At 40.1% G+C, this 25,462-nt stretch overlaps 1 protein-coding gene across 1 annotated transcript; it reads left to right on the top strand.

The window, feature by feature from the left end:
• The first annotated feature begins 1,159 nt into the window (after window positions 1–1,159).
• On the top strand, window positions 1,160–24,299 carry serpinh2 (serine (or cysteine) peptidase inhibitor, clade H, member 2). The gene is made up of 5 exons (XM_028039386.1): window positions 1,160–1,340; window positions 3,431–4,059; window positions 9,991–10,083; window positions 10,565–10,797; window positions 22,138–24,299. The coding sequence occupies exons 2-5, from the start codon at window positions 3,438–3,440 to the stop codon at window positions 22,441–22,443; spliced, it is 1,254 nt and encodes a 417-aa protein (XP_027895187.1). The 5' UTR covers window positions 1,160–1,340; window positions 3,431–3,437; the 3' UTR covers window positions 22,444–24,299.
• The last annotated feature ends 1,163 nt before the right edge of the window (window positions 24,300–25,462 follow it).

Below are 25,462 nucleotides of genomic sequence, written 5' to 3'. Positions count from 1 at the left end.
AGGCCTGAGAACATTAGAAAACAAATCATAGCGACCAAGGAACACTGCAGGCAGGTCAGGGAGAAAGTTGTGGAGCAGTTTATAGCAGGGTTAGGTTATAAAACAACATCCCACCCTCAAAAACTGACATGGTGGATCTAGAGAGAAGCAGCCATGGAGAGTTGAGGAAATCTGTTGATTTAGCTACTTTTAATTGTGAAACGTTTTAAATATGGCATATCACATGAGATCAAAAGTACTTTTTAGGCTATAAGGCGCTATGTTTGGCTAAAAAAACAAAAACACTGTACGTCACCGTCAACACACTGTTCCCACGGTGAAACATGGCAATGGCAGCATCATGTTGTGGGGATGTTTGATATCTGCAAACATATCAAACATCCCATAGTTCAACATACAGCCACAGGTTAAACAATTTTTACATGATAAATATTTAGCTAGCACTAATTAACTTATAATTAACTAATATATTTTACTTATGTTTTTTTTTATCATATGGAACGCTTTTGTATAAAATAAATGTGAATTAATTTGCAATTATTTACTGTAATGATATTAGATGGAAAAAGCTAAAAGGTTAACAGAAATAAAAGTTGATGTTGAAATAATAATAATAATAATATTATAATAATAACTACATCTGCATAAGGTATGAATAATTTTGGATTTAGATTATGTCCAATATCTGAGCAGATCAGAAATTGCTCAGGGCCACATTCTGCGTTGGACCGGCCTTGTCAAATCAGGACCAGTGGCACTGATCGCAAATTGCGTCATATTTGCAAATTAATATTCAAAAGCACCGAGGTGTGGGTCACGTTTAGTGGCTAGAAAGAAGAAAACTCTTCCAGGGTTGCCGAGGCAAGGAGAAGATCAGTAGTGACCCCGCTTGAATAAATAGGGGAACTGCAGCCTCCTCCTATGAGAAACAGGTTTATTACGTGAGCAAAGTTCAAATGAATTGAGCAAATATTTATTCCACACTCTCGACTTATCGCTTTAAGTCGTGCATTATACAGATTTTGTAGCCTTAGTCATTCAGTTCTTAAATTGCCATTAAAGTGACTAACACGCCATGTTTACTTCATTAAAGGCACACAACAATAGGAACACTTCCATTTGCAGCAAGTTGGAAACTGCGCCGACTTTTATTCAACTTCAGATTCAGTCTGGCTCACTGCGGTCCGCTGAGCCTGGAGGTTTCTAGAAAAGCAGGAAAAATCCGTCCTCTCTTTCCTGCCACGTCTGAGCCTCCGGTTCGGTCCCACTTCTCACTTCCTCCGGAGGCTCAGGTGGAAAGAAAGAAGAGCTGCGGGGAGAGACGAGTGAATTAATTAACGGTAAATATGAACAAATCGAGCCATTCTCCTCTGTTTCCTCTCTGTTTGTCGTCAGGAGGTTTTTTTTTGGAAATCAGAACAGAGTAGGCAGAACCAGACGGCAGATGTTTCCCGTCTCCTCACAATCAATAACTCGGGGTTTTCTTTCCTTTTTTTCCCCCCAACATGAATGCTTTTTAGTGTATCAATTTCACCCGCTTGTTCAGTTTGAAAAGGTTTTTTTTTCTTCTTCTTCTTCTTTTTGCAACTTCATCAAACTTAATTGTCGTACTTTGATTTTTTGGCGCTGCAGGAGAGATAATTATCAAGCGGGGAGGAATTTACAAAAAAATCCAGTTCGCTGCTTGCGACTCTGCAGGAGCGCTTTGCGCATGTAGAAGTTTTAACAGCGAAGAGGGAACCCTCAGGCTGTTTATAGAGCTTTATCTCAAATATTAACAGCGAGCTAAAGTAGCTGCTCAAAGGGACGCCGGGTTGCGTGAAGAATAGAGCTGCACTCTTCTGCTTGCATTGTAACTCAGAGGGGTGCACTCCTCTCATCCTCCACGTAATGCACACATACAGGGCACTGCTCAAGTATTCTTTCCTCCCTGGAAGCTTTTCAGATTTTTGCCATGTTTGCAGCCGTAAACTTCTTATGGGTTTCTTTCAACAATGGCTTCGTTTTACCGCCCTTCCAAAGCCCCAGACTTGTGGAGGGGGCTATTAATGAAATAATGGTTGTGTTTTGGACAGACTCCACCATGTGGCTCTCTGTAGAGCTACTCCAGAGTTACGACGGGTCTCTTCAATGCCTCTCTTGATTATTTCCTGAAGGTCACAAGCCAAAACATGTTGATCTTCAAATAAAGTTGTTTCTTGAAGTGCTTTGGGCAGTTTATGTGGCATTAAATCCTTCCTGATAAGAAATACAAGCCCAGGCTCTAATTGCTTCTCCAGAGTTACGCTGTTTGGCTTCTTCTATAATTAATTCTCTCTTTTCCTGTCAGATAAGGTGGACGGCCATGTTTTTGTAGGTTGGCACCTTTTTTCTAAAGTCCTGGCTCCTAGTAGCTTAGAGAACAGACTTTAAATACTTTTGTTTTTATAAAATCATTTAACGGGTCAGTAAACACCTGCTGTTGTTGTGTCTGCCTTCCAGACCACTCAGGTCTCCCCAGAACCAAACATGGCGTAGCAGCATAGTTTTTATGCTGCACCACCAATCTGGAACAAACTTCCAGAAAACTGCAAAACAAGCCCAACTGTTTAGAGTTGCCTTCATGTACCTTTGAAATAGGTACATGTCAATCAATAACAACATATATTGTGATGGACTCGGGATCGATATCAGTCGAAAATGTCTGATAGAATATTTAATATTCAATAATTCCTTTCCCCAGACTTGCACAGCATTCTGGGGGATGTAGGCAGACGAAAGGCTTTAGCTGCTCAACCTCTCACAGCCACCTGGGTAAGGCCGGTGGGACCAATTTACTCAGTCACTCTTTCTTTGGTTACCTAGCAACAGCTTGTTGAGAAACTTGCGCAGCAGCAGTTTAAGTTTGGCCCCCCTGTCTCATAACAGCTTAAAAATAAACAGCATGGAGTGAAAACTGTGGATAAAACAGGAAAGGTCACACCTCCAGTTTGGCAGTATTTTAAATATTTAACACAAAAAACTAATTTATACTTATTGTTATTGACTCATATGGAAAGTTTTTTTCAGCCATGCCATCCAGCCCTATTAACCAGAACACTGATCAACATGTTTGATGTAAATAAAATGTAATATTTAGCGCTTTTTAATAATTGGTTTCTCTACTATATTTTGTGTTTAAAGCACGTTGAGCTGCCTTATTGCTGAAATGTGCTATACGAATAAACTTGACTTGATTTGACTTTGCCATACTCTGATCTCTGACAGCAGCTGGTTAAATTGGATTTAATTTCGAGGTATCGGATTGAAAGGGGCTGAATACTAATGTACATCTCTTTGTATGTCATTTTCTTTCATAATTCTGCAGTGATATGCGTTTGTCACATGAAATTCCTGAAGGTTGCAATGAGCACAGCCTGAGACTCCCTTATCGTTTTGTGCTCTGCCGCAGACCCGCCATGCTGTTCAGACTCGCCGTTTGCCTCCTGGTTTCTCTGCTTGTCCTCCTGGTGCAGAGCAGCACCACTAAATCATCAAAGAGCCCCGCCGCCTCAGTAAGCCCCTCTCTTCGTCCTCTTGTGAATGACCCGAGCTGGCCTCTGGGTGTGCGCCTCTACCAGGCCCTGCGCTCTGACCCCGGCTCTGTAAACACGCTCTTCTCCCCTCTCCTCTTGGCGTCCTCGCTTGAGGCGCTGTCTGAAGGCTCGGCGGGTAAAACTGCCGAGCAGATTCGAGAACTTCTCAAGCCTCCGTCTGGGACCAAAGAGGCGGTTGGGGAACTTCTCTCCATGGCGTTGGAGAGCTTCGTTAAAGCTAACGGGACTAGCTTCCAGATCCACGCATCCTCTGGTGTGTTCACCAAGCAGGCTCCTGCCATCAGTCAGGCTTTCGCGAAGGAGATCCAGAGCCGGTTCAGGCTGCAGCACCGGACGATGGGGAAGGGGGACGCCAAGGCTGACCTGAAGCAGCTGCGTGAGTGGGCTGAGGCTGCGCTCAGTGGGAAGGAAATGGCTCTTCTGGAGGCAGAAATCAAGGCTAAAGCTGGAGCCATGATCCTGACAAATGCTCTTCATTTGAAAGGTAAAGCAGAGTAGTGTGCTGAGTTTTGATTGGGTCGGTCCTCTTTCAACCTCTTTGCCCACACCTTAACCCTACCAGTTCCAGTTGCATGTTCACACTGGGGAGCAGGTGTGTTCCAGTTTGTTTTGCCATCTTGACAAGTTAAGGTGGGGCAATCTGTTTATTTAAAAAAATAGTTTGTAGGGGGGAAAGTACCAAAGAAGAGGTAGAAGCAACAAACACAAGATCAAAGCAAATTTTTTCCATTAAAAATATTAAAAACATTTTTAAATGTCAGTAGAAAAGGTTGATGGAAATTTGAAATAATGTCAGAATTTTGAGCATTTGATAAAAATTGTGAAAAACGAACTTTTCTCTAAACTTGATAACTAGTTGTGCCACCTTTCGTAGCAACAGATGCTATTTAGACTTTTCAAAACCAGCCAGTGAGTCTTTTAAATCAGGATTTTGGCTCATTCTTTTATGCAGGATAAATTTAATCCAGCCACATCAGAGGGATTTTGACCGTACATTTTGACTAATTAATTTCAAAACCTTTATTGATTTTTCTTTAGCCATTTAGAGGTGGAGTTCCTTGTATCCTTTGGATCTTTGTTTTGCTGCATAGCCCAAGTTGACTTGAGCTTAAAGTCACAAACTGATGACTGGACATGGATTTTCACAGCACCACCATGTTTGACTGTTAGTTTGATCTTCATGTTCTTAAATACTGATAGTTTTATACCGGATGTTACTTGGATGCTGACGTTCAAAACAGTCAGCATCCAATTCTATGGACCTTTGTCTCAGCAGTCCATACAATATTTGGTGAAAATTTCTCTGTAGCTTCAATCTTGTTCTTCTTTTGCTCTTTTTATTGTCTTTCTAATTAGTTTTTCTACATTTGGTTGTGAATGTGCTTTAATTTCCTATCTACTACTTATGAAATGTGATGCAGTAAATACATAGACCACAAAATGTCATAAAATTTTGAAGTCCATATCGCTCATCCCTGAGACTGAATTGCAATTCAAGTGCTTTGAGTGGCCTATTCAAAGTCCAGGCAGAAGTCCAGTTGAGAATCTCTGACAGGATTTGAAAATTGATGTTCAGATTTTCTCTGTTTGGTCCAACGGGGTAAAACATTTCTGTTTCTGGATTGGGTGAACTTGTATGGATATAACCCAGAAGATCCCTTTTTTGAAACCCTTTTTCGACAAAGTGTTGATTTGGAGAAGCTGAGTACAAACGCACACTTCAATTATCAGATTATTTAAAAGAAATTAATAGTAAAAGAAATGTATAGCTATGCACTACTTTGTGTTGCTCCAAGTATATAAAATGCCTGTAAAACACATTGAAGTTTGTGGTTGCAATGTGACAGGTTCGATACGTATGGACGTTTTTGTAAGGTACTGAACTGGTTTTCCGCCCTAATAAATCAAATCTATAAATCCGAGGTAGATAATTGTGTGTGTCTCTGCGTTGTGACACCTGTCCTTCCTCCAGAATCCCGTCTGGAGGAAGGATAAGTGTGTATAGAAAATGCATGGACGAATTTAGGCGAACCTCCAGTATAATTGTTTGGATAAAATAGACATGAAACACTGGAGCGTCTCTGCACCGAGCAGAGTCATGTTGAATTATCCAATCTGTTCATTTTGGACCCGTTTGCGGCGCTGAATGGGGGGGAAAAAATGAAAAAACCTCGCATGTGAACATGGCACCATTTTTCTCCTGCTCAAACAGCAACATACCCTCTGCAGGCTGCATGCCAGCATGGCCACCTGCGCTCAGAGTGCGCGTCCTTGATGCATTGGACTCCAGCTGGTGGACGCTGCGGATAAAGGATGATTCTGGGGTCCGTCGCTGAGAGCGAATCCATCTTTCATTGGCGTTTGCGGCGTTGGTGTGGGTGGGGGTGATATGTCGTCTTAAATAATTGAGTAACAAGTGCCCGGACCCTCTGCCTCACCGTCATGCCTAACATCTGTGCTTGGAGCGCTCCAAGCCTGTCGCGGCACAGCTCGGCTCTGTTCTTTTGTGGCAGGCTGCAGTGGTGGAAAGTTGTCATTGTTTCAGACTCCAATCCAGTCCATCAGAACCTCCATCTGTGATTTAATAGCTTCATTCCCAAAACATATCCATCTAATCCTTATCAGCACTCTGCTGTAGCAGCAGAGATGCATCATTAAAGGTGAAACGTTCCTTTCAAAAGGAGCAGTGGGAGTTTTCTCTGCTAGCCAAACGAAATGGGCTTATTGTCCGTTTTCATGACGACCTTAAAGGAATTCAGTCTCAAAGCCAATGTGTCAATGCAACTCCTCCTGTTTCCACTCTCCAGAAAATCTGATAACGTGTTAAATATATTCTTCAGTTACATTTGTTCTCATTGTGCCATCCCTCCTTGTTTTTCTTGCTTTTGTCGTTATTTATCAGACGCCTTATCTCCCCCACCCGCCTCCTCCTCCTTCGTCCCCTGTTTGCGTCTTTATCTGCGTCTATCTGCTGCTGTTTTCCCCCTGCAGGTATTCTTTTTATTAGGCAGCGGCAGCTGAAGTGGGGACAGGTTGAGAACCCCCTCCAAAATTCTCTAAACAAAGTAAGCATTGATAAGCAACTTAATTAATTTTTCTTTGTTTGAGGATTCAACTCTATTATGAAATTAGTTTTTTTTTTTTTTTTTTTTTTCTCTCTGTGCAGCAACTCTCGTTGGTTCATTAATTTTGTGGTGGAAATGTATAAATTAGATTATTCAGACCATGACGGCACACAAAGTAGATTACAGAAAATTGGATTCCTATAGTGTTGATTCGCAATTTAGAGGTGGTCGATAGTTTGCTTCTCGCCCCTACTAGCTGCTTTTATTTATTTGTTTTTGATTTCAGGCTCCTAAATTAGTGATGGCAGTGATTGGGCATTGTCCTCTGACAAGGTGCCAGTTTTCCTTTAGGTAAAAAATAATCGTTAGTGGATTGCAGTTCAAGGTAGAAGTACAACGGTGGCAGTGATATTAACTGTGAAGATGCACCAATAAGTTTTTTTAGGCCCTTTCCAATTTTTCTAAAATTGCAATAAGAATTGATAAATTTTTGGGCCCTGTTAATAGATCTGTATCTAGAGTTTGAGTTTATTAAAAATCACATAAGTACTGGCAACACACGCTGAAATATTTGATGCTTAATGTGGATAATCATAGTTCACAGATTACTATAATTTTTTGATTGAGTTAAAAACAACTAACTATACAGAATATACAGAATTGCAACATTTCTCTTATAATCAATTAATGTCAATCGTTTAGATGACATTAAACGATTTGGAAAATATAGATTCCTATTTTAGCAGCCTTTTTTCTTTTCTTTGACTTTATATAGAACATCCATTTGATATAAAGACAGCCTTTTTATGTTATTCTTTAGTCAGTTGCAACGTCTACACTGAAGAGGAGCTGCTGCTTAGCAGTTTAGCTTGATTGTGTTCACTTATTCGGGGAACAAAGTCATAATTGTTTGAATGTAGACTTCCTAGAAGGAGGATCAGGTCAGTGGTTGGTGGTGAACTCTTTCTTTTTTAACTAAGAACCATAATAGATGTGTGAATGAGTTGCAGACAAAGAAACACTGGGTGGATTGGATAGGGTTAAATTAAGGAGCGAAACACTAAGAACAGTAAACTAAGGGACTTTGGCAGACATGGTTGAAAGGGAAATATTGGTGCTTTAGAAGCTCATCTTCGGAGTTCTTGTACATGCTGATTAATTAATTCAGGCTTTGTTTTGTTGGAGAGAAATACCGGCGACAGTGGAAGAAAATAATACAGTGAAACGAACAGGAGAGGCAAAGTTACACAAGCTAATGCAACAGCATGGGGGGGAAACAAGTTCCTGCATATTTGTCCTCAAATAATAGCTTCTGAAAGCCCACTTCGCCACGCAATCAGAAGTTGACGAGGAATCAGAGAAAAAGTGCTCACTCTCACTGATTTCAGTCTGGACTTTTGCTGAAAGTTGAAGCACAGTTTCAGTCTAAGGTTTTTATTCACTCGTGTGCATAAATGTCAGTAATTTTGTGCTTTTAAAGATTTACTTGCAAATAAATTTCCAGCGTGAGATTATGAACCAGTTAATCACTTTAACTATTTTAAGAAATGAAAATAGGACACACGAGTTTAAAATTAAGGTGCATCTTCAGAATGGGTCAGAGTTATACATACATAGTATGTGACCAGCTGACTTTTTCATGTTATCCAGCAAATGTGAATAGAGTTGAGGTTTTAGCATTGACCAGTCTGACCATCAAGCCTTTTTCCAGAAGGGTTTTTAAAGTTGGATAGTTGTGTCAAGTTTCAGTTTCATCAGGTAAAGCTTTTAAGAATTTGACTGGAGTATTTTAGACTGGACAAAATCATTTTTTTTCAAGATATCAACCCATTTCCATATTTCCACTTTTGCTTTTTGTGAGTTTTCCCAAATATGTCTCACATTGTCTTTTATTACAACCGGTAAACTTTAAATGTTTACGTTGATTACCAGAAGGAAAGAGGAACTCCTGCCAAAAAGCTACAATTTCTTTGGAGGGCACAATTGTTAGCCTTATTTAAATATTGCACAAATTAAAATGTTGTTTTTTTTAGAATGTGAATTATGGAAATGGTAGTCTTTCTGGAAAATGAGATCTGGATCTCAAAGGTGTTTTACCTGGTAAATTAAAGGTAAGAATCTAGTAAGTGGTAAAGATCTTCCGGTATGATCCTCTGTATGTGTAGAATCTGCATCATCTGGTATTGATGGTAAAGATGGCATCAACACTTGGCTGTCTGGTGGGGGTCTCATTGAAACTCAACATTATTCTACAATGGGTGAATGTTGACGTCCAAAAGGTTACAATTAGTTTACATTTTTTGTTTTTGTTGTAAAATGAGCAGCGACATTCTGGTTTTCTCTTGGACTTTTAAAACATGAAATAAGATGAAGGAATATAAAAATACATCTAAAGATGAGGCGTCTTCGGATAAGGAGGTTTATCATTCATCTGAAAATGTTTCTCTCCTAAATTGTCTTCCTCTTTTTTGCTTAGTCTAATTGAAATAGGCAAGAATTGTGTAAAAAGGTCAAAACAACACACATAGCAAAAGCAAACTTTTCTCAATTGTTTTCATTGTTGGAACATGCTGTAGTTGTCTGAAGTTTTTTTCTGCAAAGAGCCAAAAGGAGGCAGTTTAGTTTTTATTCTCAGTCTTTTTTAAGGGCTTCAATCTGTAAAATGTCACCTTGCGTACGTTTTGCCTCCAAATCAGATCAATCGTCCAACAATGGGAACAAAACATGATGCTTCACACTCCTTTTAATCTGACCCTTTGATCACGATAAGTTATCAAAATGTCTCACTTGTCATTTTTGGACCTCTTTTCTCCGCAGCATTGTGTGCTGAGAGCGGAGATTTTTCCAAAAGATTAATCAGTAATGAGTCATCATTTGTTGTTGCCAAAGCCAGTCTAAAGTGTCATTCACAAAGGCCCAAATGGTCATAATTTTGTCAACCTAGACACACAGGCACACACACACTGTGATGGTCCAGCGGCTTTGAAAGTGTGTTTTGAGGTTATTACAACAGTAATTCCACTGCTCTCAGCCCCTCTTAAACTGACAGCTGTCATGGGGGGAGTAAGCAGGGCCAAGTGGGACGTGTCGGACAATGAACAGTACACAGTGGCCTTCTGGACTCTATAAGAGCCTCTGCAAAACTCAGCAGTTTTGGGAGAGGTTTACATAGTTTAATTGGCAGTAAATGATTGATAATTCATGCTCTGTGTCGCTGTAAGAGGCCCGCATGTATTCTTAGGGATGTCATGTCCTTTTGAGTGCCTTTAATCATCTACAACTTTCAATGCCTGATGATTTTCATGGCTTTTTTTTTTCCTCCTGCGTTTAAGATGTGGTTGTGTGTTCAGGGTTGTGGCAGAGGGAGCTGAGCGAGGAGAGCACCGATCGCCGCACCTTCTTGGGGAAGAAATACACCAAAGTGATTATGATGCACAGAGCAGGTAAAAACATGAAAGATAAAAACATGCAGCTGGCTGCTTTTTGATGCTAAATAACTGAAAGTAAGAGAGATTCAGCTTCTGTAAGGTCCAATCTGTTTCCCACCCATTTATCATGGTGCACCTTATGATTTATTAAGCATGCTCTCTATATTTTATGGATTGTCTTCAAACAACAACAAGCCAGAGTGAATTTGTGCCATTAAGGCAGTAAAAGACGTCAGAAAGATGCATTGTGCTCATTTTAATGCTATTTTTACAATGTCGTCTTCAATTTGAGAGAAACTTAGTCCACTTTATGGCTCCGGCTTGAACGTCTGGCTTCCTGTTGGAGTACAGCTGAGTCGAACGACGCAAACTCAAGTGGCTGTAAAAAAAAAATTTAATAAAATAAACATGTCTGCTGAGAGCTTCAGCACTGAACTAGTCAAATATAAAATGCTCCTGTCCTCAATGTTGTGATCTTCTCTCACCCCTCCTGCAGGTCGGTATCGCTTCCATGAAGATGTTGACAACATGGTGCAGGTTCTGGAGGCGCCGCTGTGGGGAGACAAGGCCAGCCTTGTGCTCCTGCTGCCCTTTCATGTGGAAAATCTGGCCAGGCTGGACAAGCTGCTGACCCCAGAGCTGCTGTCAAAGTGGCTGGAGAGAACCGCCGTTACCGGTGTGGCCCTTTCTCTGCCCAAGGCAAACATCACCAGCTCACTCAGTCTGCAGGTTGGTGCACCGATGTTAGCTGTATGACAGTTTTCACAGTTTTCTGATGGAGCAGTGCTATTTATGAGCATAAATGTTTTTATTCCATACTTTTAGCAACCTTCAGAATGGGAATTGTGCAAGAATTTTCAGCAGTGTTGACAGAGCTTCTGCATGTTGAAGCATGAACCAAAATAATGTTGTTTCTAGTTCATGTTTGTAATATTTTAAAGCACTTACTTTAATTCAATAGGATTCCAGTACAGTTTGTCTCTGAGCAGCGATGCTCATGCTACAAAAGTTTTGACTTATTCAGAGAGTGGCTTAAGTTTGATTATATATGCTGCAATTTCAGATGTGAAGGAAGGTGGTGCTGGAGGGTTATTCTCCTGAGGTTGGAGTCATTTTTATCTACATCCTTAGTAAATTAAATATGACCCAAGTTTATCAAGATTTATTATCTACTGTATAAACTTTTTGTTTTGTATTTCAAATAAACTTAAAATGAATGAAATTTTGCAACTTAGTGGACAGTAATACCCTGCAAGTTATGTTTAAAATACATAATAGTACAGTACCAGAACATATGCAAAGAGAAAAGAAAAGATTTATTAAAAGATATAGCAATTTGAAAGGATCTGAGAGTTTTTAAAATACCAAGTCAGAATTAAATAAATTAAATGTTGTATTGCTATTTATGGAAAAAGTATGTGAGACAATCTGTCTAAAGTATCCAAAGAGAGTAAATACATGTTTATTTTTTTTCAAATCTGACCACAAATTCAAAAATAGATTCCACACTATTATGATTTTTGTTTTTCACAAACTATACAGAAATGCTGTGCACGTCTGACACTAACCACGCTTCCATTGCTTTTATTGGATTTAAGTGGGAAAGCAGCAGCCAGGTGCAGCAAATCAAACACATCTGATTATCTAATTGTGGCCAGATCTATAAATAAATGAGCTTCGGTAGTTTGCTGCTCTTTGCAAAGTTCTTTACGTCTTCGGATTTAGATTTTCCAGACGGGTTTCGTTTGTGCATTTTTAAAACATTCTGAGCATTTGAGTACTTGTTAACCTTGAACCTGTTTGAAGAGTAGTCAGGACTTATTATCTGTTAATTTCACAAATATTGAAAACGTGTGGCTTTGAACCATTTCATTGCCTTTGGGCCTTCTGGACTATCTTACACTGCATTCACACAACAGGCAGTTGCGACCCGTATCCAACTTTGTTTCTCACCTTTCTCAAATATTCAGTTTCAACTTTAACTCTATAAATGTTGAACTGCAGCTGATGGTGACAAAGACATGAGGAGCAAAAAAAAAAAAAGACAGACTGGAAGAATAGTTGGACCAGACGTATACAGATGACATGGAAGTAAAAGCTTTTTCCCCAGAGGAAGGGCATGCTGACTGAAACCGATTACCATGTCCTCCTCGTGTGCACGCTGTAACCTCATCACGGACTAATGAAATCTGCTCTGCCCTCGTTTCCAGTTTGACAAACATCTCTGTAGAGCTACGCTGCCATGTTGCTCTGCTGGCCGTGCCCTGAAGAACAAGCTTTTGACATTAACATTGTCGGGACGCTCCGGGGGAGGAGGAGGCGGCTGTAATCTAGTGCTGAGGCCTGAAACAACTCTTTTTGACACGGCTGTGGCCCGGCTTCAGAAAGCAGGAGGAAAAAAACTTTTTGTTGCACATATCTCCATTTGTTCCATGAAAGAGTTTGTCAGGCTGAAGGAAAGAAAAAAGAGCTGTAATTCCTGTAAATACATGAATCAGTGTTTTGATTATGTACTCAAATTTGGCCTGTGATTTTCTGAGTCATCACAGCCTAGGTGTGTTTGATGAGTCGTGATGGAAAAGGCTCCGGCAGGTTACCGCTATCCGGTTATACCAAGGTTTTAATAAATCTCTCGCAGGAATCGTACTGTTCTTGCAGTTTCAATAAGACGCCAGACAAAAAGACTCAGCCTAACAGTGCTGCTGATCTCCTACATGTTACACTGCTGGTCAGCTGGCTGAACGAAGCCAACTACATATTTCCTTACAAGTCTACAGCTAGTAAGCAGTTAGCTAATATAATAGCATATTATGTCAGCTGTTATATTAACTGATATAATGTATCAGCTAATATCATGTTAGCTGTTGGTAATATGATATGCTAACTAATGTAATTTCAGCTAATGTCGTATTAGCTAATATTAACCAGGTAATATAATCCCTTAATTATATTACGTTTAGGGTTAATCTGTCAAATGAATCGATATGTAGGACTATGTCCATACAACATACAAAACTGAAATATTTTACACTCTTATAGTTTTAAACAGTTTATAATTTGTGAAGATTGTTCTTAGTAAACAAGTACAAAAGTAAAACATTTGATTCTCAGCTACACCTCTAAGTCTCTCAAACCCAGTAGTGTCTACATATTGCATTACGTCTGTCAAATGCGAGTAAATAGATGTCATAGATAACTGTAATAACAAATATGTTAATGCAGTTATTACAGCAGTATAAATTACAGCTGATCATGTTTTACATTCTGAGATTTTTACCGTGTCGTGCGCTCTCACCATACCGTGAGATTTTCTAATCAGGCTGAGCTGCTCTGCCCTCCGGCCGGTGACAGCCCGGCATGTCTTCATTGACGGTTATTCCTCCAACTGGGTCTGGCAAATAATTGCTCATCACCGTTGGTTAATTCTGTTTACCACTCTGTCTGTCAGCGCTTGGGTCGGCCATAGCCCTGAGATTAGAGGGCAGCATCTGGACAAATAGATGATTATTGTTATGTCTGTGTGTGCCGTGTGTGTGACCGTATATGGGAGCAAACAAAATCAGCCTCCTTTGAGTCAGGTTGAGCAGATTCTGCTCCCCCTCCCCACATCCAGATGCACCCATTTCCTGCTTCACCCCTGTCCTCGCCCTCTTATCAGTCACAGGGATCTAAATCCTTTCCCTTTTTTTGTGGGACTCACATGTTCCTCTAATATGCTATCACCGAGCAAGTGTATCTCAGCCCTTCTGACCTAAATGGAAGTGACATTCGGCAGGGAAGTGAGCGAGAGATGTGGAGGAGCATGGTGGCAGTGGGGGTCAAAGATTGCCCAGGGACGAGGTGGAGAGCGTAACACGGAACTATAAATAGCGGTTGAATTTAGCTTTCTCCTTTTTTTTTTTTTTCTTCCTACGTTTTCCAATTTGTGGTGTTTTCCTCCGAAGGGCACATTACGTCGGGGGTCCGCGGTCGGAGACGAAGAGCCCTCTTAACAAGAGGTCAGCGATAAGCCACCCTTTTCCCTCAGTGATCCTCCTCTGACCAGGACACACACACACACACACACACATACACACACACTAATGGCCAATGTTGAGGCTGGATCTCCAGCCGGTGACTAAGACATATGAGTGTGCGCCACAGAGCTCACTCAATCATAGCTAATGAGGTCAAGAGGGCATCAAATATTTACAAGAGCTCACTCCGCCGTGTACAGTGTCGAGGGGACTGCTGTTTCGACGTATCGTTGCCAGACCCACGTATGAATTAACCAGATGTGCTTCATTTGTGTAGCTGCTCGCTAAAAGCAAAAGCTCCCTTCTTTCACCTTTTTTTTTTATTCCGATATGGCCTTGTGGAATAAAAACAAGCTGTTCTTGTGTGTACGCGAACGAGTTGAATGAAACACTGAGCATATTGACCATGCAAAAGAGGTAAAAGCCCATGGAGATAATACACCAGTGGAGCTGATGAGATCCAATAAAGGAAGAGAGAGGCTTTGAAGTCTTAAGGGAGCCGTGAGAAATAGAGCTTTTTGTTTATTTCTTCCTCTGAGCCCGCATCATCAATAGCTCCATGAAATGAAGCCGTGATGATGCCAGAGCCGCTGCATGCTTTAAGCCACCCACTCAGGATGTTATGGGCAGCGCTGAATTAAGCAGAACGTGTCTGCATTTGTTCAAGGTGGCAGCGGCTTAGAGCAGCGTCTCCGGATGGTTAGTGGTGAACCAGAAGGAACCGCAGGTGTGAGCTGTGGAGGCAGAGACAGTCTGTCTCCAGGTTTGTTGCTATGATTGTTTTTCATTTGATTTATAGAACTCTTTCCATGCTGACAAACTACTAAAATTGCTCTTTTAATTCCCTTAACTCTGTATATGTTCTTGCGTCAAAGCGCTACTTCATATTTGCTTCTTCTTAAACACCCTGGAATAATAAACCGCAGGAAACTGAGACTGAAGACAAATATGCAGATCAGACTGATAGCACAGTTCACGGGCCTGGAGTAATAACGGCAGTAAGAATGATAATCAAGATTTGTGGTTTAAAAGGTGCCTAGGGTAAAGCTAATCTTCTAATGGCCTCAGTTGTAGATTCTGCAATCTGGCTGTTAATCATTATATGACATCATGGGAGCATATTTCAACACAAAGTGATGTCAGAACTTTAGGGAATGTGCTGACTTTATTCAAGCTCTCATATGTATTCATAAAAAAATTTGGACATTCTTGTAAAGATTCAGCTCAATTTTATGTGTTTTGTGAAAAAAGGTCTTTTATGGTATGGAAATGACATTTTTTTCATACTTGATCTTCGGTCTTCTGTTTAGTGATGCTGCTGCCAGCGTGTTATGGGTCACCTGACTCAGAGCAGCTCGTCTCATTCAGCTTGCAGCACACATTTCCGACTCCGTTAGGAATCACTAGCAAGTTCTAGATATAATCTTTAAGCCTAGATCTTGTAAAAAAAAAAAAAAGGTAAAAATCTGCTGACCTGTGGTCAGTTTGGCCAATACAGCTACAATGTCATGAAAGAATGGCCATAGTGATTCTTCCTCAGGCTGAGACGATCTGTCTTGACATTGTTGCTATTGAGCACTTAGACATACCAGCTCCTTCTGACACACAAGTCAAGGTCAGTGGGAGTATAGTTGAAGTGCCTTCAAATTCCCTCAAAGCATCAGTATGGCAATAAAAGGTGAACAAACAAATATTATGGCATCATAATCATAAATCCTGGACAGTGTGGTCTTCTCAGAAACCTTAGGAGAAATTTATTAGCAGATTTCTCATCAGCGAGAGTCGAGGACATGGAAACCTTTTTAATCTCAGCTGGAAGACAAGAAATATTCACATTTGTTAAGATCTATTTAATTTTTTTTAAAAAAAAGGGTTTGAAGGAAAAAAAACAGCTACAACAAAAACATTTGATTAATATAAAAAGTTTTAAGGTTGTTCTGTTGTAGCAGACAACCAATCCCATTAAAAGTTTTCTCTGCTGGAGAGCAAACAGGTTCAATATTCATTGTAACACTTTGACAAGACATGCAACTGAAGCTTATTTTTCTCCTGTGTATGCCCCTGAGAACTAGTTTTATGTCTTTTATGCAGACTAATTATTTTGCTCTGTTGAAGGCTTTTGTTAATGGACTTTGACTGTTCAGCAAAATTCTGAAAATTATCTCTAAAATTGTGAGATGGCTTGATAGAAACTTTTAAAATTAGCCTTACTTCCATAAAGCCCTCTTTGCTCTGGGACTTTATGCAATTTACCGTCTTTTTTTTTTCCATTGCTTCTTCACTCAATATCTCCTTGAAATCTTTTTTTTTTTTTTTTTTTAGGTTTGATTGCCTTTTCTCAGATATTTGTACAAAGAATTAGCAAGAGATTCATTTTTTTGACAGATGTCAGTTTTTATTTTGAGCAGGGAGTTTTTGCCAGATTAACTTGGAAACAAAAAATGCTTAATTATACCCTTGGGGAAAATTTCTACTTTCATTGCTGCCATTCCAAAAAAAAAAAAAAAACAACAATAAAATGCAATATGCAGTTTGTAGATATAAAACATCACAAAAGACAATTAAAAAACAAAAGAAATGGTACAAATGGGGCCGCAAATAAACCAATTACATAAGAAATTTTCAGCTTACCTGTTTTTTTTTCACTTTAATTTCTCTGACAGGATACACCAGCTGTCTGTTGGTGAAAACAGTCATTATCCTGTAATTCTTAGGTTTTGATCTTGGCGTCTTTTCCCAGTTCGTATCGCGTAGTTTGCATGCAGCAGCGGAAAAAAGATCTTCTCCTTAACATTCTCTGTTTGATCCGTTTCTTTTTCGCCGAGCCATAATTAAGGCTCGCTTTTAAAATCTGCAGTGATTCCTCACAGATCCTCTGTCATGTCCTGGGTGCCCCATACTGCCCTTTCGACAACCCCCGCACTATAATAAATACAAAAAGCTACTTAGTTTGTCCAACTATTAAGGTGAAATAATGTGATGGTGGGGGTTATGTGTGCCTGGGGGCTGACGGTTTGCTTCCTCAGGCCTGGTTAGCGTTCACAGTGCCGCGTGCCGAACAGGCCTTGCAGATGTTCACAGGAGGAAGAAACCGGCAGCTGACAGCTCCTCCAGCTCTCACTCGCAGACAGATGCCTCGTGGATTCTGTCTGTGGGGCATCAGCAGTCCTCCCAGAACTCCTCCATCTAAGATTCATGCGGAGCGCCGAAGAGAAAGGGCAGCCAAAGAGCACCTCCCAGAGGTTTTTCCTCCCAAAATAATGCAGTGCCACACCTCTGCAGGGCTTCTCTTACATCTCGTCCCCCGTGCCACTTCTTGATCCCTTCGGTTTCACATTTCGCCGCTTCCAAAAACAATTAAGCAAAAATATATTTTTTTGCTTTGCTGGAATGTGAAGGATTATCAGATTAGGCGACCTTGTCGTTTGAAGTTGATTTGTACTGTTTATATGATAAAAATATTAGTAATTTTTTTTCTTTTTAAAAAAAAAGAAAAGGGGTGCACTGATTATTCAGCAGGTGATAAAGCTGTCTCTGGATTTAGTGGATTTTTATTTTTGCAAAACTGACCAGTGACCAAGAGATTCAGCACTCTAGAGTTCAGACTGTAATTTACGTGATTGATTTTACTTTAAATAACTCATTTTGCTGAAAAGTAAAAAAAAAAAAAAAGTCAACACACTGATTGCATAGCAGGTGACTAAACGTGGCTGATTTTTTACCTTTAACAAAATTGACCGATGACCGAAAGGTCCTGCAATTTTGCACAAATATTTTGGACTATTACTATAATTTAGAAAAATGACGGAAATATTTCAAGAGTGGATAACGACTGAGCTTTTATAGCTCACTCAAACACAACAACAATCAAAAGCAGCACTCTAATCGTATTTATCTAGAATGAAGTTTAGTTTAATGTCATTTTATTCCAACTTTATATCATTTAAGGCCTGAATGAGACAATACATCAAGAGCTAATCCTCATAAAAAGCAAAGACTGGCTTATTTTATGTCATAGTGAATTTTGAAATAAACATTAAGGACCTTGGTTCTGATGCCACTCTTTATCCTGTACTGCACTTCTGTACTATAGGAGTTTGTTTTAAGTCGATAATTCTTTAACATTAATGAAAAAGTACTACTAGCAGATTATTTGAGATAAGAAAAAATCTTGTTATAAGTAAAATGATCTGACAAACTTTTACTTTTTCATCAATATTAAGGAATTGACTTAAAACAAGCTACTATATCTTGTTGAAAAGTTACTTACATGTCAGTTTTGTCTTAATTCAAGTGTACTGAAATATTTGCTCTACAAACTAGACAAAAATGACTGATTTTGTGTTTCTGCAGTGTGTGAACTTGGACAGTATTACTGTATTGCTTAAACATATGTTGGTAATTTTCACTTTCAGTTTTAATGGCTGAAATATTTCAACACCAAACTTGGCAAAAAGAAAAAAAAATGCAACTACACAGACTCTAATAAGGATGCTAAATTTGGTAAATGTAGAATAAAAATCTCCATATGTTGATAACTAAACTTTTAATGCTGCTCAATTACTGCTTAACCAGAAGATCTCAATTTTTTGATGACTTTTACTTTGAGTCCCACTAGAGGAAGTGTACTGAAACATACCGATGCTCAAGTTTTTAAAACAAAATCTGAGCATGGGCGGTCCTAAACAGGGGCCAACGGGGGCCAGTGTCCCTAGAGCTGGCCCCCGTTGGCCCCTGTACTGGAGAGATAATGTTAAATCAATTTCTTATGATGAAAGTAGAGAAACTGTAACCAATTAGTTGCTTGGACCAATTTCATTTTTTGTGTTCCCAGTTTTACATAAACAATTAATTTAAAGTGAAGGTGTTGAACTTTTCAGATACATCAGTATTGAGAGGATCTCAGCTTCCATCTGCTAGATAAATGATCTGCGACCTGCAGCTCCAGAGCCACAAGATGATCTTTGGCTCATTTAATATTTAAGCCGATTAAATATTGCCCTTTATTTTGTCTTGGTTCATTTTTTTGTTTTGTTTTTACCTCCATGAAAATGGCCTGTTTTTCATGTTTGGTCTACAGTGGCTACTAAACATGAGAAAAAGAGACTAAAGAAAATGTAAATGCAACAATTTCTGTAGATGTTTTTGTTGTCTGGCATTTAAAAGTATTACTTTACTCTTAAGGTAATACTTAAAATAGAGCTAATGTATAAATACCTAAAAATATTATTTAATTTTGGTCGTCTTAGATTAATTACTTTGACATAATCCTCGTAAGGAATGGTGAATATAAATGCAGATGTCAAGGCAGATGACCTAGGTGAGTTTTGTTTATCATCTTGGCAAAAGTGAACTGAGAATAAATTTTAAAAAGTTTTAACTTGGGTTTTAAATTTTTGTAATTTATGACTAGATTTTTCCACAAAAGATTCAGAACTCAAAATACCAGTTTAATTATTTTTAGTTTCTTCTAAAAAGTTAGTTACATCCTCAGTTTTTTTAAATGTTTTTGTGTGTGTTTTCTGTCCATGAATGCAACCTTTTAGAGAAAATAATAATAAAAAAAAGAAATCTTCAGTGATTTACTATTTTCGACCAGAAATGTTTAAAATATTCATGGAAACCAAGAAATGAACTATCAGAAACCCTGGAAGAATAGGCAAAAAAGCAATCCAAGCCGTTCCGCATGCGCTGTCATTTGTCTTGGACAATTCGAGCGAAACCGGCTGTTTTCCCCAACAATAAGAAAGCTTGAAATGGAGACCGAAAAGTTGCTAGAGCACAGAGTAACTGCACCGGCAGGCCTGTCAAAGAAGAATGAGGTGAGGAGGAAACATACCAAGTTAGGAACAAAAAGCGGATAAAGTACAGGCGGAGGGTCAGATGAAGGATGGGCGACGCCAGGCGAGTGGCGGAGCAGCAGAGGAAGACAGTGATGTAGTGGTGGCGGGGGAAAGGAAAGAGAAAAAGTGGAGTAATAATGGATGAACACAATAGAAGTGCATTAGAGCTAGAGGTGGCACTTGAGTTTCTGTGGAAGGAGGATTTGTATTAAGGACACATCTGAATATCCCTGTAATTCTTGATCCAGGGTCATTTTTTTCTGCAAGAAGTTATGTAGAAAAGCAGATAATTTGTATAGATTATCTCCAAAATCGGTCCTGACAACGTCATGGAGGCACAGAAAATGTACCCATCCAGATGATTTAAGAGAGATCTTTGGTTTACTCAGCTGAAGTCTAAAACGTGCCAGAAAATCACGTTGTCACCCTCCCGACTCCGCTTCAGCTTCCTTCCGCGGCTTTCTCCACACATGGGTCCGTGCGGCCTCACATGCGGCCCCCCTCCCACCACCACACCTCAACCACATGCTCTCATGTGGCCCCCAGAGAAGCCTGTCACTGTGAGTGGCCTTCTGCCACGGGAGGATAAACTACCTGTCACGCCGGCGACTTTCTGTGGAATTCATATCAGAGGCAAAACAAAGGAGGTGCTGAGGTCACGGGGCATCACTCTTAAATTATTCATCCTCTGCTTCCTCCTTCCGTCTCCTCTCGGCCTGTTGCCTACTTTGTTCTGCCAGATCACAACAAGGGCAACTGTCAGTGTCCTCCCGACTCCCGGGTTTTTTTGGACGCTCAGTCAGTAAGCGGCAAGCCGAAGCCCCCCGTCGGAAAAGTTACTGTTTTGGGAGGGTGCGTTGAGTTCAGGTTAATCATGTGACGAGGTTCAGGAGAAGGAGCACGTCTCCACTTCTGAATGTCACAGCATCATAAAAATTTTAAAATATTCTTTCCCTCCCACTCGTCGTTTGGTCTCCCTGAGTACATAATTTATCAGCGTCTTGGCAGCTGCTTGTTTGCATACACTTTGCAGGACGTCTCCGAGTCGGATGGCCTGGAGATTCAGGGGTAACTGATTTGAGAACATGCACAGAGGAGAAAACGCAGCCGCTCTGCTCCATAGGCTTCAGAGCAAACCCAGTCATCCTGGGGATTTAGCAACTGGACTGTAAATGAATAAGGGAAAAAATTAACAAAATGTCAATGAAGACGCAATACTACAATAATTTCTATATTTACATACAGTTAAGCTCCAAACTATTCATACCCCTGGTCAGTGGGTGGAGTAGTTCTCTTGCAATCAGGAGATTGTGGTTCGATTCCAGCTTTCTCCTGTTGCATGTCGATGTGCCCCTGGGCAACGCACTTAATGTGTTCATTTGTGTGGAAAGGTGCATGTAAAGTCCATGTAAAATCATTTTTATTCAATCTTTTTGTGAAACATGTATATTAAGATATTAAACAATGTAAAGTTTGAAAATAATTAGTTTTTACTTACATCTCTTTTTAATGGCATATTAAAACAATTTAGACGCTTCTCAATGAAATAATTGTTATTGATACTATAGCAACTAAAGCCGCCTTATAATTTACCAGTGTCTCCACTGGTATTTTGATGTTGGATGTTTTGGTTTGTGTTTATCTAGCTAGCACTAGCTGATGAGCTCTCTGTTTTAGTCCCAAGTGTCCCTTCTGTTCAACCTCAAAGTATTTTTTTATGTCTATTTTTCTAGCCATACATCCATAATTAAGGGTTCCACTTCTACCCCTTAAATAGTATTTTTTGATGAGACAAAATGGCAAAATTAAAGGCAGTTTAAGCACTATGCTAAAGTTAGTAGTTTGCTGTTTGTTCCAAGGTAAATTACTGTAATTTAGGTGGATTTTAAGCACACACACTCATTAGGTTTTCTCTTATTTTGATTTGCAGATAATATTCCTTTTAGTCTCAGTGCCAGCCACTGCTAGACCTAAAGGTGAATTTGTTTTGGTATAGCTAAAGAACAGTTAAGTCAGATGAATCAACACTTCAGTCTAATTCTGGTTACCAAGCATAATTAAAAGCATACTAATTTCCATGGAGACCTTTGTACTCACAATATGGAAGATGCCAAGGGAGGTCAACAAAGTCAATGTGGCGCCTCTTCTTCTATGTCCATGTTCAACATGCTCCGATAACTCTGTTCACTTGTGTTTTCGTCCAATTCCAGAAACAGCTGTCTTCTCTGGGTTTGAGTGACGCCTGGGACCAGAAGGCAGCCGACTTCTCCGGGATGTCCGACAAGAGCAAAGGGAAGCTTCACCTCGGTGGCGCCCTCCACTGGGCTTCCTTAGAGCTCGATCCCGCAGCTGGTGAACAGGACGTTGATCTAGAGGAGGAGAACATAGAGCGACCCAAGCTGTTCTACGCCGACCATCCGTTCATCATCTGTGTTAGAGATAACACCACTGGAGCCCTGCTGCTGATGGGCGCTTTGGACAACGTCGAGGGAGACCTCCTACATGATGAATTGTAGCATCTCTTTCTACTTCCTGTCTTTTTTCGTTTCTTCCACCGGTCCCTCTCTGAGACAGCTTGCTGGTTTCTGAGTGCAGACATTGTCATTCACTGTGGCACTCTTTCACATCACACTGTCATACGCTGACACCGCCATAGTCTTTTGGCTGACTGGCACCGACACTGCCATATCCGACATTTACACTGTCACACACTCAGAGCTACACCTACACTGCATGTATAAATGATAACTCTGTACAAGACATTGCTGAAGTTGACGGATACAGGATAAGCCTCCAACTCAAGAGAAAATCGATGGCATCTCTTTTTCTCCCAAAATCTGCCCCCACGCAGAAACCTTCAGAGACTGATCAAGTCAACAGACACGACAAACAAGACCACTGTAGCAAAGAGCCGCCATGCTGACATACAGAGGAGTGCTTAAAGAGACACAGCATTCAAACAGAAGCCCTCTTTCTCCAAAAAACACCAGGACAGGATCAGGAGTGACACCGCAGTTGCTCTGGGTTGCCAGATACCCGGGACAGCGTCCTCTGAGGGTCAACAGGGGAAGATTGATGGTCCACCCAAGTGCTTATTGATGAGCCAGATAATGCTAATGACCGTAATGCGTTACAGAGTGTGTCAACAACATGGAAAGCATGGGCGAAACCTTTTAATCTCTTAAATCCATCGCTGATCCATGATGCTATTTTACCACTTGAATCGAACTTGAGTGACATTGCTTGGCCTAAATGTGACAAATTCATGTTAATTGATTTCAAGAGGTCAATGAGTTATTGACGGATGCAATTTTTTAAAATAAATAACCTAAAATCAATAATAATGTGGTGATTTTAGTATTTTGCTTTAGGTCTTCATGGTTGTTTCACTTTGTACTCAGAAGTGGGAATTTCTTGTTGCAAATTGGAAAAAATAAATAGAACAGCTTCTGAAAGTTGGAATTCAGATATGAAAAGTCGATCAACCCTAAAGTAGCTGCGGAGTTGTTCAGTTGTGTAGAAGTGAACACAACAGAAGAGGTCCAATCGGACTCTAGAGTGGTTTGTTCCTTGATGCAACGCAGCTAGTATGGCTCAAAGCTAGCAAGCCTTCCTGTAGCCAGATTTGAGTTGCATTGTGGGATGCCGTACAGTAAATATATTCTCAAAATGGTTTGGTGTACCACTCAGATGCTGTGGAAAAACATACAAATTAATAAATGCAAATGAATGACTAAATTCTGCGCATTTCCATCTAACTCAGAACACAGCATCCACTTCCTGTATTTACATTCTGCTTCCCCACCATCTGACCAATAAATAGACTAAATTTTGGTTCACTTGAAGTTTTATTTATGTGAAAAGAACTGGAAAAGTTACAAGAGAATGTGGCTCTTAAAATGGCCCAAAGGTCAACACTATGTTTGTTGGTATGACAATGTTGTTCTGAAATGCTGTTAGTTACTCCAGATGTAACAGGATACAGACCTTTTGTCTTGTAGTTCTAAGCAACATTTTACAGAATCATCAAGATGTTTTATTTTTGTTTCCTTTGGCAAACCTGAAACTAACCTTTGTTTTCTTTTGGCCTTGAACTCTTCCACTGTTGTGAGTTTTGCTCAGTCTCTCATTTTATTCTTAAACCATGAGCACTGACTCTATTTAAAGCCAGAAAACCTGCTGTGCTTTACTTGTCGTTCTTGATCTTTTGTTGCCTCCTGGACGAGGTCACTTTGATTGGCCAGCTATTCCTGGGAAGGTTCATGACTCTTCCATGTTTTCTCTATTTGTGGGTAATGACTCTCACTGCAGATTGAAATGTGTTGAGTCTGCCTCATGTTCTCAGACAGGTTCTATTAAAGTGCTGCCTTGATTCTGCGAGTCAGATGTGGTGGAATTTAACTTCACTATCCAAAAATATGGATATTCAAACTATTACTCATATTATTAAGGCAGCTGCTTTTTCACATATAGGGGTGTGTTGGTTTGGATAGACAAAAGTTGCATTTTGTAATTCTAAAAAAGATGTTTCTCTGAAACATTTGAGTGTGACAGAAAAGCAAAGTAAGAAGGAATTGATAAGGACAAATATATTTTCACAGCAGTGTTTCGAGGGAGGTGATTAGTCTGAAAACATGAAGCAGTTGTGAAACTGGGCTTAAGACCAGGACAGCCACAGGGTCATAGCAGAATAACCAATAAAGTAGCAAAACAGCTACCAGGAGAATGGAACAAAGCATCAGTAAATACACAAAACCTACACCTAAAACCTTAACTGATGCTAAAACTCAATCCAGGTCTCTCTTGTTGTTGGTGTAGCTCAGAAAGTGCACTTTAAAAGGAGAAATCCACAAAAACATGCTCTTAGTTCTCAGCGTGAATATAAATGCTCCAAAGCGGTCGGCTACCTCTGCTTTTTCACTCAAGTCAGCAAGTCCTCACTGCGGTCAAACACAACAAACATCTGTTTCCATCTACTTCAGGCCAGCTCTTTCTCCTGACCCATCTTGAGCTTTTACCAGCGGCAAGGTGAAAATGGAGGGTCCCCCTTAGCATCTCTATCAGCAAGCTGACCCTCAGTTGAGTCACTTCTATGATTTTTCTTCTAAAGGCCAAGTGCTGTGCTGTAATTGGGATGACTGTGCTCTGAGTGCTCTTCCTGCTGTCTCGCTCTTTCTTTCTTTCTTTTCTTTTTTTTTACCTCCTCAGTCATTTGGCCTGACCAAAAGGTGAACCCATCGCAGAGGGCAAGGAAGAAGACAGGAAGTTCACATTCTTACTTTACATTATGTTTTATTTAAAAACACAGATTAAACATTAAAACGTGATTTTATTTTTTCATGTGAGAGGGAAACTGCAGTTGGTGCTGGTGTCAAGTCATCACAGGAAATTAATATTGATATTAATTTACCACTAGGGGCTGCACAGTGGCGCAGTTGGTAGCACTGTTGGTAGCCTTGCACCAAGAAGGTCCTGGGTTCGATTCCCGGCCGGGGTCTGTCTGCATGGAGTTTGCATGTTCTCCCTGTGCATGCG

This window comes from Xiphophorus couchianus, chromosome 14 (assembly GCF_001444195.1).
Source record: "Xiphophorus couchianus chromosome 14, X_couchianus-1.0, whole genome shotgun sequence".
Taxonomy (NCBI): Eukaryota; Metazoa; Chordata; class Actinopteri; order Cyprinodontiformes; family Poeciliidae; genus Xiphophorus; species Xiphophorus couchianus.
The sequence above is the reverse complement of the archived record's forward strand: the minus strand, read 5'-3'. Positions and strand labels throughout refer to the sequence as shown.